The sequence below is a fragment of the Apodemus sylvaticus genome, chromosome 22 (genome assembly GCF_947179515.1).
Source record: "Apodemus sylvaticus chromosome 22, mApoSyl1.1, whole genome shotgun sequence".
Lineage (NCBI taxonomy): Eukaryota > Metazoa > Chordata > Mammalia > Rodentia > Muridae > Apodemus > Apodemus sylvaticus.
The window spans coordinates 51,177,118-51,190,242 of record NC_067493.1 but is presented as its reverse complement, the minus strand read 5'-3'; the positions used below and the strand labels follow the sequence as shown (position 1 = coordinate 51,190,242).

Genomic DNA, 13,125 nt, shown 5'->3' with positions numbered 1-13,125 from the left:
GAGGAGGGAATGGGAAGAGAAGAGAGAAAGAGAGGGAGGAAGGGAGGCTTCCATGACTTGGAGCTCCTGGGGAGGAACTACCTAGGATAACTAGTCTAACATCTAGGATCACTCTCTCTGGGCCGCAGGCAGCCTGTGATGTCTTCTGCGTGGGGGATGACGTCAACATTGAGAAGGCAAACAATTCCCTCATCAGCAATGACCGCAGCTGGAAGAGGAACAAATTCCGCCTCACGTATGTGGCAGAAGCTCCAGAGCTGACCCAAGGTACCTGACACATCCTTTGGGACTCCTCTGTAACCTTGGGGGAGGGTGGGGCTGGAGAGCTCCCCTCAGGGGTGTGTGGGGACGGTAGCTGTGTCACTCTGGTCCCCCTTTCGGAGAAGCCCTTGCACATGCAGGCCACGCTTCTGTCCCCACAGGCAGGGGACTGTACAACTGGGAGCCTCTCTGCATCCTCACCTCCCTCCCAGTCGCCTTGGCATTTGGTTCAGTGTCTGTACCCACCTCACAGAGCCCCACCCATGCCTGCCTACTTCATTCACCCCTTCCACACCAGAGCAAGCTTTGGAGAGGGGTCTGGGGAATGGCTCAGTTGGTCAAGTATTAGGCTTCACAGACACCAAGATCCATGTTCAGTTCCCTAGGACCCATGAAAGAGCCAGCCATGCTTGGCACATGGTTGTCGTCCCAACCCTGGGGAAGTGCAGGCAAGAGAATCTTGGGGCTCACTAGCCTGCCAGCTCCAGGCCAGCGAGAGACCCTGTCTCAAAAGACCAGCTCACACAGCACCTAAACAATGACAGACCCGGCTATTCTCTGGCTAATTCACACACACCTACACACACCCTGTGCACACACCATTACACATATAGACATATGTGCACACACACATAGCCAAAGCAGGCAAGGCTTTGTGGACAGTTGTTTAACCACCTTTCATAGCAACCATTATTTCTCTCCCCACAGGTCTTTCCAATGTTCACAAAAAACGAGTCTCGGCCGCTCGACTCCTCAGCCGCCAAAACCTGCAAAGCCCTAAATCCAGGTAGGAACCCCTGGCATCATTCAGCAGCAATCCTCCCCGCTCCCAACTGCCACCCATAGCCAGAAAGGAGAACTCAGACCCCAGAGACCGCTACAAGCTGCTGCAATCCCCTCCCACCAGGTCCTGGGATTCCTGCCTTCCCTTCCCTGTGCTCCCCACCAAAGATGGGGATAAAGGAGAGGTAGGCAGAGGAAACAGGTTTCAGGGTGGCCTTATCACAGGGTCACCTGTGACATAGGCACATGTCCACTTTGGGTAGCATCTCCATCAGAAAGTGCTTCGCCCAAGTAATTGCTTACTCTTATTTTTGTCTAGGGCGGTTGATCTCAAACTGTGGGGTGGGGCTCCTTTTGGTAGGGGTGGGGAGCTGGGGTGTCAAATGACCCTTTCACAGGGGTCACCTTGGACCATTGGAAAACATGGATATGTTCATTACAGTTCATAACAGTAGCAATTTTTCAGTTATGAAGTAGCAACAAACATAATTGTATGGTTGGAGGGTCACAACTGTATTACAGGGTCTCAGTATTAGGAAGGCTGGGACCCGCTCGCTGCTCTAGAGTCTGCAGAAGTAGCTACCTGCCCTGCGGAGTAGCAGTGCGGGCTCATCAGTGTACTGTAATACATCACATGCACACATTACAGCATGCTGAGGGAGACTGGGGACGGCCTAGGGTGGCCGTCCTCACCTCCCACTTTGTTTGAGGCGGGGTCTCTTCACAGCTGCATAAGCCAGAAGATCTGGCCCCTGGAGCTCTTGTAGAGCCTTCTGTCTCTTCCTACAGGGACACCAGGCTTTCGAATACATGTGCTCTGCATTTGGCTTTGTCGTTGTTCAGTGTGTGTGTGTGTGTGTGTGTGTGTGTGTGAGAGAGAGAGAGAGAGAGAGAGAGAGAGAGACCTGCTAAGTACAGTGTTTGCCAAGGCCAGAAAAGACTGTCAGATCCCTGCAAACTGGAGCTAAAGGTGATTGTGAGCCACCATGGGGGGTGCTGGATGTGTCCTCGCTGGTGGGCACCAGTGCCATCTCTCCAGCCTTTTGTGTGGCTTGTAGAGATCTGAATTCTAGGGCTTGTACAGTGAGTGCTTTTACCCTCTGAGCCATCTCCCCAGCCCTCGAAATTATCTTACTCCCCAACAGAGCCAAATATCTTAATATCTACTGCAGCCAAGCACCTTGCTGTCCGATATAAAGTATGTATGTCTCAGCACCTGGGCTTGTGGCTTTTGTGTTATATGATTCTGGGTCTTGAGCCTGTGGGGTCTTATGCATACTAATCAAGTTCAGGACCACTGAACTATATTTTAAGTCTTAGCACTCGACATAAAACCCGGTTAAGCCCTATTCAGCGACACTCAAAACAAATTCACTTCTTCTTAATGAGAGGTTTGAATGGCCAAGGTCACTGACCTTTGGGTCCCAGAGCCTCTAAGCTGTTTTCCTTAGTATATGAATTCCTGAGCTTTGGGATTTAATCACAGGGCTCTTGCTGTCCACTGGAAATATACCTCTCAGACCCCAGCAGCAGCAGAAGCTGCATGATCCCCACCAGCATCTGTGCTGCACCAGTCACTGCCATAACCAGTCTAAACAGGTCATGCTAATATCACCTGCCATGCAGGCGCCGTCCTCAGAGCCAACCCAATCACCATTTAAGCCTGTGTCCTCACTGGGGCCAGCCTGATCACACCCAGACTGGCTGTCCGTCAGCTTCTATAAGTAAATTTTCAAATCTCCGCACTGAGTCCCTCTCAGGAATTTTTTTTCCAATTTTTTTCCAGCCCTAGGGACTGACCCCAGCTCGTTCACACATAAGCTGGGTCTGTGTGGCTTTAGGAAAAGTCACTGGGTAGACGGTGGAAAGGGGGAAATAGATGGCTCATTGGTTAAAAGCACTGGCTGCTCTTGCAGAGGACCATGGTTTAGTCCCCAGCGTCCATGTGCCTGCCCCTCTGCCCCCTCACACACACACACACACACACACACACACACACACAACTATACTCCAGTCCTAAGAGATTTGGCTCCCCCTTCTGGCCTCCATGAGCAAAAATAAACATGCATACATTTGAAACATTCATAGACAAAATAAAAATAAGTGTTTTTTCTTGAATTACTGGCAGCAAGCTTGCACGCTTATATCTAATATATTCTGTCTCCCACACCCCGAGCTGAGCCCTCTGGGTAGTTTCTCACTCACACCAGCCCAGAAAGCAAAGGCCGCAATTCATTATAACACATGTTATATTGTATTATAACATATATATTATATTATGACATATCTCACGTGTTAGACATGAGAAGTGACCCTGAGAAAATGCCAGCGACTTTTCCAAGGTCACACTGACCTGGTTATCCAAATGACTCCACAGATGGCCTCCATAACACGTGCCCGGCTGCTGTGACCATTGCAAATGTGCCTCCTGAAGATGCTGGCGCAGGACAGGATCCACTCACATGCCTTGCTCCTCCCAGCTTCCTTGTGTCGCCCCCGATCTGGCATGCATGCTTCCTGCATGCCCTTCCGAGCCTTTGAGTAAAGAGGTCAATGGGACAGAACCCCGAGCCTCTTGAACTGCCTCTCACAGGCTCTTAGGCATTAAAGGCATATATTAGGCATCTAATATCTTTGAACAATCAGTTTAATGCAACATTAGGTGCATTGAGACATCTGATGGAGAGTAACTGTCGGAAGAGAGGTTTTAAGGTTACTGAGGAACCATGGATGCTGGAAAGCCAGTGTGTGGCGAGTCCTCCCTGGAGCACAGTTCTTAGACAGCAAGGACACCAGCAAATGGTCTTTCTGTCCACCTCTGTCCGCTGCCAGGAGGGACCTGACTCTGGCAAAACGTTATTAACAAAGGAATATTCCAAGCAATGCTAGGAACTGGAATTGAGTTAAAATAGTTGTAAATTAGTAGAGAAAGGAACAAATTTCCCTTTATCACTTTAAGATAACATCACTTTGCAGCCTGGAACAAGAGCCCTAGCTGTTCTACTAAAGGACTTTAATACCCAGCACCCATATAGTGGCTCACAACTGTGTATAACTCCAGTTCCAGGGGATCTGGCGCCCTCTTCTGGTCTCTGTGGGCCCAGGCAAGCATGTGGTGCACAGATGTACATGTAGACAAACAGCCGTCCACATACATATAAAATAAAAATAACTAAATAAGGGGGTTTTTTAAGATAATGCTTTATAGAGTTTAATTTTTTGAATGGAAAAGCATAACTTATCCACCTGCCAGGGCCAAAGGTTTGGCTCTCTGGCCTAGGGAGCCATAAACAAGATCTCACAAACTGTTCCCACTAGCAATCCTTAATTACAAGCAAAGTGCCAAGGAGGAAGTAAACCACCAAGGCCGGTGACCCCCACAGAGCGACCCCGCTCAGCATCCTGCCCGGAAATGAATCTTGCAGTACAGGCAACAGTAATTAGGAAAAGCAATGCGTACAAGTGAGTGGTATGATGGGGTGAAACACAGAAAGTTCTAGAAGTCAGGAGCAGGAGAGAGAATGAAGGATTGAGAGTATTTGCTAAGGAGAGTGGACTTCAGAGAAGGAAGAGCTAACTTGTGGGCACAAAGGGAATTTTCAGTGGGCAGAGAGGGTCCCAATAGACAGATCTTTATATCTGCACAGGGTGCACATATTTGTAACACTGTGTGCAAGTGTGTGCAGGTGTGTACACGTATTTGTGTGTGCATGTATACATGTATGTGCATGTATTTTCATGTGTATGCATATGTGTTCATATGTATATGTGTATGTTTTACCTGTTTACATGTGTACGTGTGTTCATGCATGTGCATGTATGTGTATGTATGCACAGGTGTGCGTGTGTGTACATGTTTGTACCTGTGTGTATGTGTAAGTGTACATGTGTGCATGTATGTGTATCTGTGTACATATATGCATAGAGACCCGAGGTGACAGATAGACTCCCCCTCAATCGTTCTCAGCCTTACTTTCTGAGATAAGCTCTCACTGAACCTGGAGAGCATTGATTCAACTAAACTGCTGATCAGTGAGCCCCAGGCACCTTCCTCTGCAGCTGGAGGATTATAGACACGCAACTTCATCCAACTTTTCACTTCCAAGGGGGAATCTGAACTCGGGCCCTCTGCGTTCATGGCAAGCACCCTTACTACAGTGTGTCTCCCCAGCCTAAGAACTCTGTTGTTTGTTTGTTTTTTAAGAAGGTAGCCCAAAAGATCTTTTTAAAATGTTACTTGAAGCGGATGAGCTCTCGGTTTTGCAGCCTGCAGTGGTTTCTGCAGACCAAAGGGGATTCTCTAAGATCTTTGCCAGATGGGTCATGGAGAGGTCCCTGGGGCCACACAGGTCAGGGAGAGGTCCCTGGGGTCACACAGGTCATGAAGAGGTCTCTGGGGGATCACATAGATCATGGAGAGGTCCCTGGGGCCACACAGGTCAGGGAGAGGTCCCTGGGGTCACACAGGTCATGAAGAGGTCATTGGGGAACACATAGGTCATAGATCACTGAGGTCACACAGGTCATGAAGAGGTCCCTGGGGTCACGCAGGTCAGGGAGAGGTCCCTGGGGTCACACAGGTCATGAAGAGGTCTCTGGGGGATCACATAGATCATGGAGAGGTCCCTGGGGCCACACAGGTCATGAAGAGGTCATTGGGGGACACATAGGTCATAGGTCCCTGGGGTCACACAGGTCAGGGAGAGGTCTCTGAGGGATCACACAGGTCATGAGGAGGTCCCTGGGATCCACCCATCACCTCTCTCAAACTGCAGTCACGGTCAGGTACGGTGGCTCATACCTTTAATACCCCAGAATGCTGAGGCAAGAGGATTTTGAGTTCCTGATCACCCTAGCGTATATCACTCATTCAGAGCCAGCCTGGGCTACATAGTGAGTTTGAGGGGAGCTTGGACAACATAGAAAGGCACCGCCGACATAAAATACAAAGGGACAAAGAAAAGCAACGTCTCCCCTTTCCTAGCATGTGCTGCCCCCTTTTCTACACTTAGACTCTTGCTGCCCCTCCCCCTACATCACCCTGAGTGGGGCTCTTTATGTGCTCAGTCCCCAGTATGTTCAAATACCAGCCCACAGAGTGGCCACCTTCACCCACTGTCTCCCTCATGCCACCACCGCTGCCACACAGCCACTCCCCTGACCCCTATGAAATCTTCAAGTGACTCCTCAGTGAGAATAAGACATCCTGGTGGGGCCCGTGGTGTCGCGCTCACGCCTTTAATCCCAGCACTTGGGAGGCAGAGGCAGGTGGATTTCTGAGTTCGAGGCCAGCCTGGTCTACAGAGTGAGTTCCAGGACAGCCAGGGCTACACAGAGAAACCCTGTCTCAAAACAAACAAGCAAACAACAACAACAAAATCCTGCCCTCCTCCCCCCTTCCCCCTCCCCCTCTCCCCTCCCCTCCCCCTCTCCCCTCCCCCTCCCTTCCCCTCCCCTCCCCCAGTATCTAATGCTCCCTGTATGTGTATTAACGGCCAGGCCTTGCTGAGGGCGGCTCGCTCATGACTCTCATTGCCCTCTAAGTAAAATGGAGCTATTAGAGATTTAGATTTTTCTATTTAACACGGGGCATTAGGCAATTCTTGTCTCACTTGTGAACCTATCTGAACCCCTGTCGTATGTGAGTCTGTCTTTGAGTGTGAGAGTGTGTGTGTGTGTGTGTCTGTGTCTGAGTACATGTGACACTTCTGTATCTGGAAGAAATGAGCCAGGACAGACTGTGAGGAGAGGGAAATACAAGGCCTGAATGGCTACAGCTTCCCAAACCGCCCTTCTCCCCACCGCTCCTCAATGGCCCATATGGGCTGTAGTTCACACCTATAATCTTAGCACTTGGCACGCTGAAGCGAGGGTTCAAAGCCAGTCTGGGCTACAGAATGAGCTCCCGGCCAGCCTGCGCTACGCTCGGTGCGAGGCCCTCTGTCTGAGAAGGGACTGGAGGAGGAAATCAATGACTGAAGATAGGGGCAGGAAAAAATCTCTACCCCAAAGCATAACATAAAAGATGCAGCTGAATTGAGGGCGACTGTAATTGATGCTCCGGCTGGCCCTGAGACCCATGCCCGGCTAGTCATTTGCAAAGTCTTCTCATGCAAATTCCCGGATGTTGTGGCCCCTGGACCCACCTTCCGGGCACGCGTTGGCCATGTCCTGACCCCTCCTTTACTGCCGGATCACAAGCAGGAACTTAGACAAGGCTTCGGAGAAAGCAAATGAGCATTAGCCAGGTCAGCGGGGTCAGGACCTTGGCCTTTCCATTGGCAACAAGTTCTGGCGCAGGGAAGAAAATGCAGGTTGCTTCGAAAGCCTTTTGCGGAATTAACTGTGGTTGAGCAGCCAGCGCCTGAATTAGAGGCCTCGCGGCGCCCCCTGCTGGTTGGTGTCTTCTGCTGCACTCTTCCTGTCACCACAGTGGTGCGTGATGTCTTTACTCCCAGGAACCAAAGGCTGATCAGAGCTAGAGAGATGCTGTAACTGACAAGCTCAGTACCCCAGAGAGTACAGACCCTCTTGGGAGAGGCAAGGGGCGTCCCAACCCCTAGGAACACGCAGTGAAGCCTCCAAACTGTCCACCATATCACAAACAGAGTGCCAGGCTTCAAGAAACAGCTTCACGCTCTCCCCACCCCACTTACACACAGAGATTTGTGCCAGTTTAGCTATTTTTAATATCGGTGGCTATTCGAAGCACAAAGGGGCTCTTGGTTGTGCCAAAAACATCCCTAAATAGCAAGTGCTCTTGGTCTATTCAAGTGTGACTTACATGTGGGGAACACGAGCTTCTCCCTCCACTGAGACCAGTTGGCAAGGAGGAAATAACGAGGTCTGGAGAGCTATGGCAGCCTGCAGCTCAGAGTGCAGACTCACCAGGTGCAGGCTCACCCAGGTGCAGACCCACCAGGTGCAGACTCACTCAGGTGCAGACTCACCCAAGCGCAGACTCACCAGGTGCAGACTCACCCAAGCGCAGACCCACCAGGTGCAGACTCACCAGGTGCAGATTCACTCAGGTACAGATTCACTCAGGTGCAGACTCACCAGGTGCAGATTCACTCAGGTACAGATTCACTCAGGTGCAGACTCACCAGGTGCAGATTCACTCAGGTACAGATTCACTCAGGTGCAGACTCACCAGGTGCAGATTCACTCAGGTACAGATTCACTCAGGTGCAGACTCATCAGGTGCAGACTTACCCAAGCGCAGACTCACCCAGGTGCAGACTCACTCAGGTGCAGACTCACCAGGTGCAGACTCACCCAAGCGCAGACCCACCAGGTGCAGACTCACCAGGTGCAGATTCACTCAGGTGCAGACTCATCAGGCGCAGACTTACCCAAGCGCAGACTTACCCAAGCGCAGACTCACTCAGGTGCAGACTCACCCAAGCGCAGACTCACCAGGTGCAGATTCACTCAGGCGCAGACTCACCCAAGCGCAGACTCACCCAGGTTCAGACTCACCAGGTTCAGACTCACCAGGTTCAGACTCACCCAGGTGCAGACTCACCCAGGTTCAGACTCACCAGGTGCAGACTCACCCAGGTGCAGACTCACCCAGGTTCAGACTCACCAGGTGCAGACTCATCAGGTGCCGGTTCACCCAGGTACAGACTAGCCCAGGTGCAGGTTCACCTAGGTACAGACTAGCCCAGGTGCAGGTTCACCCAGGTACAGACTCATCAGGTGCAGATTCACCCAGGTGCAGACTCATTAGGTGCAGACAAGCCCAGGTGCAGACTAGCCCAGGTGCAGACTCACCAGGTGCAGGCTCACACAGGTGCAGGTTCACCCAAGCCAAGGTGCAAACCTACTCAAGTGCAGACCCCTCCCCCCAAGTGCAGACTCACCTAAGAACAGACTGGCCTGGTTGCAGACTAACCCATATGACATTGCTAAACCCATATCTACATCTGCAGATACTATTTCACATGCAGTAGATCTGCCCCAAGACAATTTTATTCATTTTCATCTTTTCACTTGTACATCTATGCACATGTACAGGGCTCATGTATGCATACATGCCTGCATGTACACAGAGGCCCCAGGTTAATGTTGAGACTCTCCACCATATTCTTTGAGGCAGGATCTCTTCATGAAACCCAGAGCTCTCCCTAAGATTCTTACTAAGCAGTTTGCTCCAGAGATCCCATGTCCCCGATTTCTGAAGCTAAAATCAATGACCACCATGCCCACGTCATACTCAGTGGGTGTGGGAGATAGGAACCTTAGGCTCTCATTTGCAAGGCAAGCACTATAACCACTAAGCCATCTCCCCCAGAAGAGGGACTTGAAGTTACAGATGGTTGTGAGCCACCCTGTGGGTGCTGAGAATTGAACCTAGGTCCTCTGGAAGAGCAGTTCCCTTAGAACTGGAGTAACAGGTGCCTCATGAGTGCTGGGAATTGAACCTGGGTCCTCTGCCTCTGAGCTATCTCTCCAGCCCCAAGAATTTGCTCTTGAAGCAACTGGTTCACATCGGCCTCCTGAACTTGAAACACACAGACCCAAACCCGTGTGACCCGATGCATGGATTCTCCCTGGAGTCCCTCACTCTCACACTGATGGATCTATGCACGAGAGGCCCTGAGCCTCTGGCCGGCCCTTCCTTCTACTACAAATGGACCTTGCTCGCAAAAGAGAGCAGAGGGCCAGCAAGAGGGCTCAGTGGGTAAAGGTGCCTGCTGCCAAGCCTGACAACCTGAGTTCAATCCCCAAGGCCAACAAAGCAGAAGCAATGAACAGAGCCACTTACGTTGTCCCACACACATATGCATGGTAAGCACATGCCACGGTCACGACTGTGCACGCACATACACATTTAAAAAAAATAAGCATGGAATTCTATGAGAAATGATAGAGCTTTATAAATCGGGCATCCTGCCTGTAGCTCCAGTGAACAGCTGGTTCCTGAGAGAATCCTGATGGATACAAAGGATATGGCTATAGCAACTAGTTAACCCGGGAGCCCTGAAGTGCCTGCTTTCGGCAAGGACTCAGAACATACTGTGTGCCAGCCATTGTCGGGGTGATAAAGCCACAGCCATAGTAGATAAGTGCCCTGTGTCATGGTGTTCCAATTATCCTAGCCTCAGAAGTAAGGAGGTAAAGGATACTGTAATGGAGGAAAGTGGGGGAGGGGCAGGAAGATACAGGGGACAGATACGCCTCAGACAAAATAGCAGGTTGTGGCTGGGCTGGGGGCTTGGGAGATCAGAAGGAACCAGCATGAAACACTGCGCTGGGAACACCAGGGAGGCCGTGAGAACATGGGGACCAGCCCCAAGAAAGGAGGTAAGCCATCACAAGTGTGGTGTCCCTGGCCCAGGACCTGGCCGTTGGCTCTGTGATGGAGAACTGACTGGCAAACTTGGCAGAAACTATGGGGTGAGTGCTGGGCACGCACCTCAGCAGACCAGAGCCAGGGAGCATGGAAGGAGGCCTCTGCAGCCTAGAGAGACAGACCAGGGGCAAAGGGGAGACAGAGTGGTGGGCTTTGTCCCACGACCCCCCACCCCTTGTTCCCTGCAGCCGATCAACCATCTTCGTGCGTCTCCACACCAACGGGAATCAGGAGCTGCAGTACCAGCCAGGGGACCACCTGGGCGTCTTCCCTGGCAACCACGAGGACCTGGTGAACTCGCTCATTGAGCGGCTGGAGGATGCGCCACCCGCCAACCACGTGGTGAAGGTGGAGATGCTGGAGGAGAGGAACACGGCTCTGGGTGAGGCTTCCGGCTGCACTGGCTGGAAAGGCTAGGAGGGCCTCGCCCCCAGTGGGCAGAGCGGCTGCCAGGGCATGGTTGGCATATCTGTGAGGGCTTCCTACCTCACTCCAGCCAACAAATGTGTCAGCGGTAGCCTCCTTCCTTCCTTCTCTTCCTCCTTCCTTTCTTCTCTTCCTCCTTCCTTGCTTCTGTTCTTTACCTCCTTCTCCCTTCTCCCTCTCCCTTCTCCCTTTCTCCCTCCCCCTTTTCCTTTCTCCCTCCCCTTTTTCCATTTTCCCTCCCCCTTTCCCCCTCCCCTTTCTCCCTCCCCCTTTTTCCTTTCTCCCTCCCTCCTTTTCCTTTCTCCCTCCCCCTTTTTCCCTTCCCCCTCTCCTTTCCCCCTCCCCTTTCTCCCTCCCCCTTTTTCCTTTCTCCCTCCCTCCTTTTCCTTTCTCCCTCCCCCTTTTTCCCTTCCCCCTCTCCTTTCTCCCTCCCCTCTCTCCCTCCCCTTTTCTCCCTCCCCTTTTCTCCCTCTCCTTTTCTCCCTCTCCCTTTCTCCCTCCTTCTTCCCCCTTTCTCCCCTTCCCCCTCCCCCTTTTTCCCTTCCCCTTTTCTCCCTCCCCCTTTCTCCCTTCCCCCTTTCTTCCTTCCCCCTTCTCCTCCCCTTCATCCTCCCTTCCCCCTTTCACCCTCCCCTTTCCCCTCCCCCTTCCTCCCTCCCCCTTCTCCCTCTCCACTTTCCCCTTCTCCCTCCCCCTTTCTCCTTTCTCCTTTTTCCCTCCCCCTTCCCCCTGCCCCTTCTCCCTCCCTCCTCCCTCTCCCCTTTTCCCCTTCTCCCTTCCTCCTTCTCCCTCCCTCCCTCCTCCCTCCCCCTTTCTCCCTTTCTTTCCTTTATGTAGACCAGGCTGACTTCTAACTTCCAACCCCCCCCTCACCCTCTTGAATGCTAGGACCACAGACACAAACCGCCGCTACACCTGGTTTGAAGAACCTTCTACACGCTTCTCCTTCCCCTCATAGACATGGCTCCAGGCTCCAGTACAAGGAGCCTTGGTGGCCACACCTGACAGCCTGTGACACCATGACTGTCACCTTGACAGGGGAGCTAACTAGAATGTGGAAATGGCATGCCATCTGTCAAGGTCCTCCTGCCAACCTCCTTGGAAGGAGCCACTGTGAAGAGGCACGCCCCTCCCTTAGTAAACCCAACCCCACAGAGTTCTCATGTTAGACTAGGAGTTCATGGTGTCTTATGGAAATTCTTATGGCATCCATGGTAATGGGAGGGTCAGGGGCTCATGTTTGGAAGGGACATAGAGGCAGAATCCATACATGCCCAAGTCCCTTCCAGAAAAGGCCTTGTGTGTACATAACACTTCTGTACATTGTTGCGTTCACCTAGCATTTATGCAAATCTTCCTGTCAGCTTTAAACCCTCTCTAGTGGCTTACCCAATGTAATGTAAATGTTATATAAATACTCGCTACACTACAGTGTTTGGGGATAATAACAAGAAAAAAATGGTCTGTACAGTTTGGTACGGATGAAATTACTTTTTCTTTCCATTGATTTTGTTCCTCTGTCAAATGCTCTGAAATGTAGAAGCTGTGGACATGGAGCCAAGGGCACAGTGTCATTAAAGCTAGGTGTGTGACCAGAATGCCTGCGCAGGCATGCACGCTCGCAGGAGCGCGCAAAAGCTGCGTAGCCTCGGGCAGATTCTGTAACCTCTCTGTGCTTCTTTTCCACACCTGGCGTGACGACTGTGGTGAGTGACTGGAGCCTCATCCCCGCTGTGCCTCCCCCAGGTGTCATCAGTAATTGGAAGGATGAATCTCGCCTCCCACCCTGCACCATCTTCCAGGCCTTCAAGTACTACCTGGACATCACCACGCCGCCCACGCCCCTGCAGCTGCAGCAGTTCGCCTCCCTGGCCACCAATGAGAAAGAGAAGCAGCGGCTGCTGGTCCTCAGCAAGGTGGGTGGGTCCTGAGAGCCCTGCGAGGCCTGGGATTGGGGGGGGGGGGGAAATGCACTGAGAATGCTCTTCCAACTGTCTACAGCAGGTGGCAGTCGTGAGCAAGGGGCGTGTCCTCATTTGCATACGGCCCGTTTGCTGTCTCCGGGGCTCTAAGCCCTGACAAATGGAGGTGGCCGACCGCTCCTGAAACTCAGGCTCTGGTCACCACCGTACACATCCACATCGCTGTGGTAACTCTTACCACTTTCCTTTGGGATTCTGAGCTCTTATCGACACCACCTTAACCGATGCATGAAAGAAAAGGGAGCAGAGACCCTCGCAGCAGGTTTACAGGCAGGGGTTTAATTCTGGTGTGGTAACAAGGTGTTTTTCTGT

At 51.9% G+C, this 13,125-nt stretch overlaps 1 protein-coding gene across 1 annotated transcript in view; it reads left to right on the top strand.

Moving 5' to 3' along the window:
• The window catches only part of Nos1 (nitric oxide synthase 1), a 92,887-nt gene that overhangs the window by 62,556 nt on the left and 17,206 nt on the right, over positions 1-13,125 (top strand). Inside the window, exons 19-22 of the mRNA XM_052168551.1 lie at positions 129-267; positions 970-1,048; positions 10,594-10,787; positions 12,578-12,747. Coding sequence (XP_052024511.1) covers positions 129-267; positions 970-1,048; positions 10,594-10,787; positions 12,578-12,747 — 582 coding nt within the window. The remainder of the gene's footprint in view (positions 1-128; positions 268-969; positions 1,049-10,593; positions 10,788-12,577; positions 12,748-13,125) is intronic.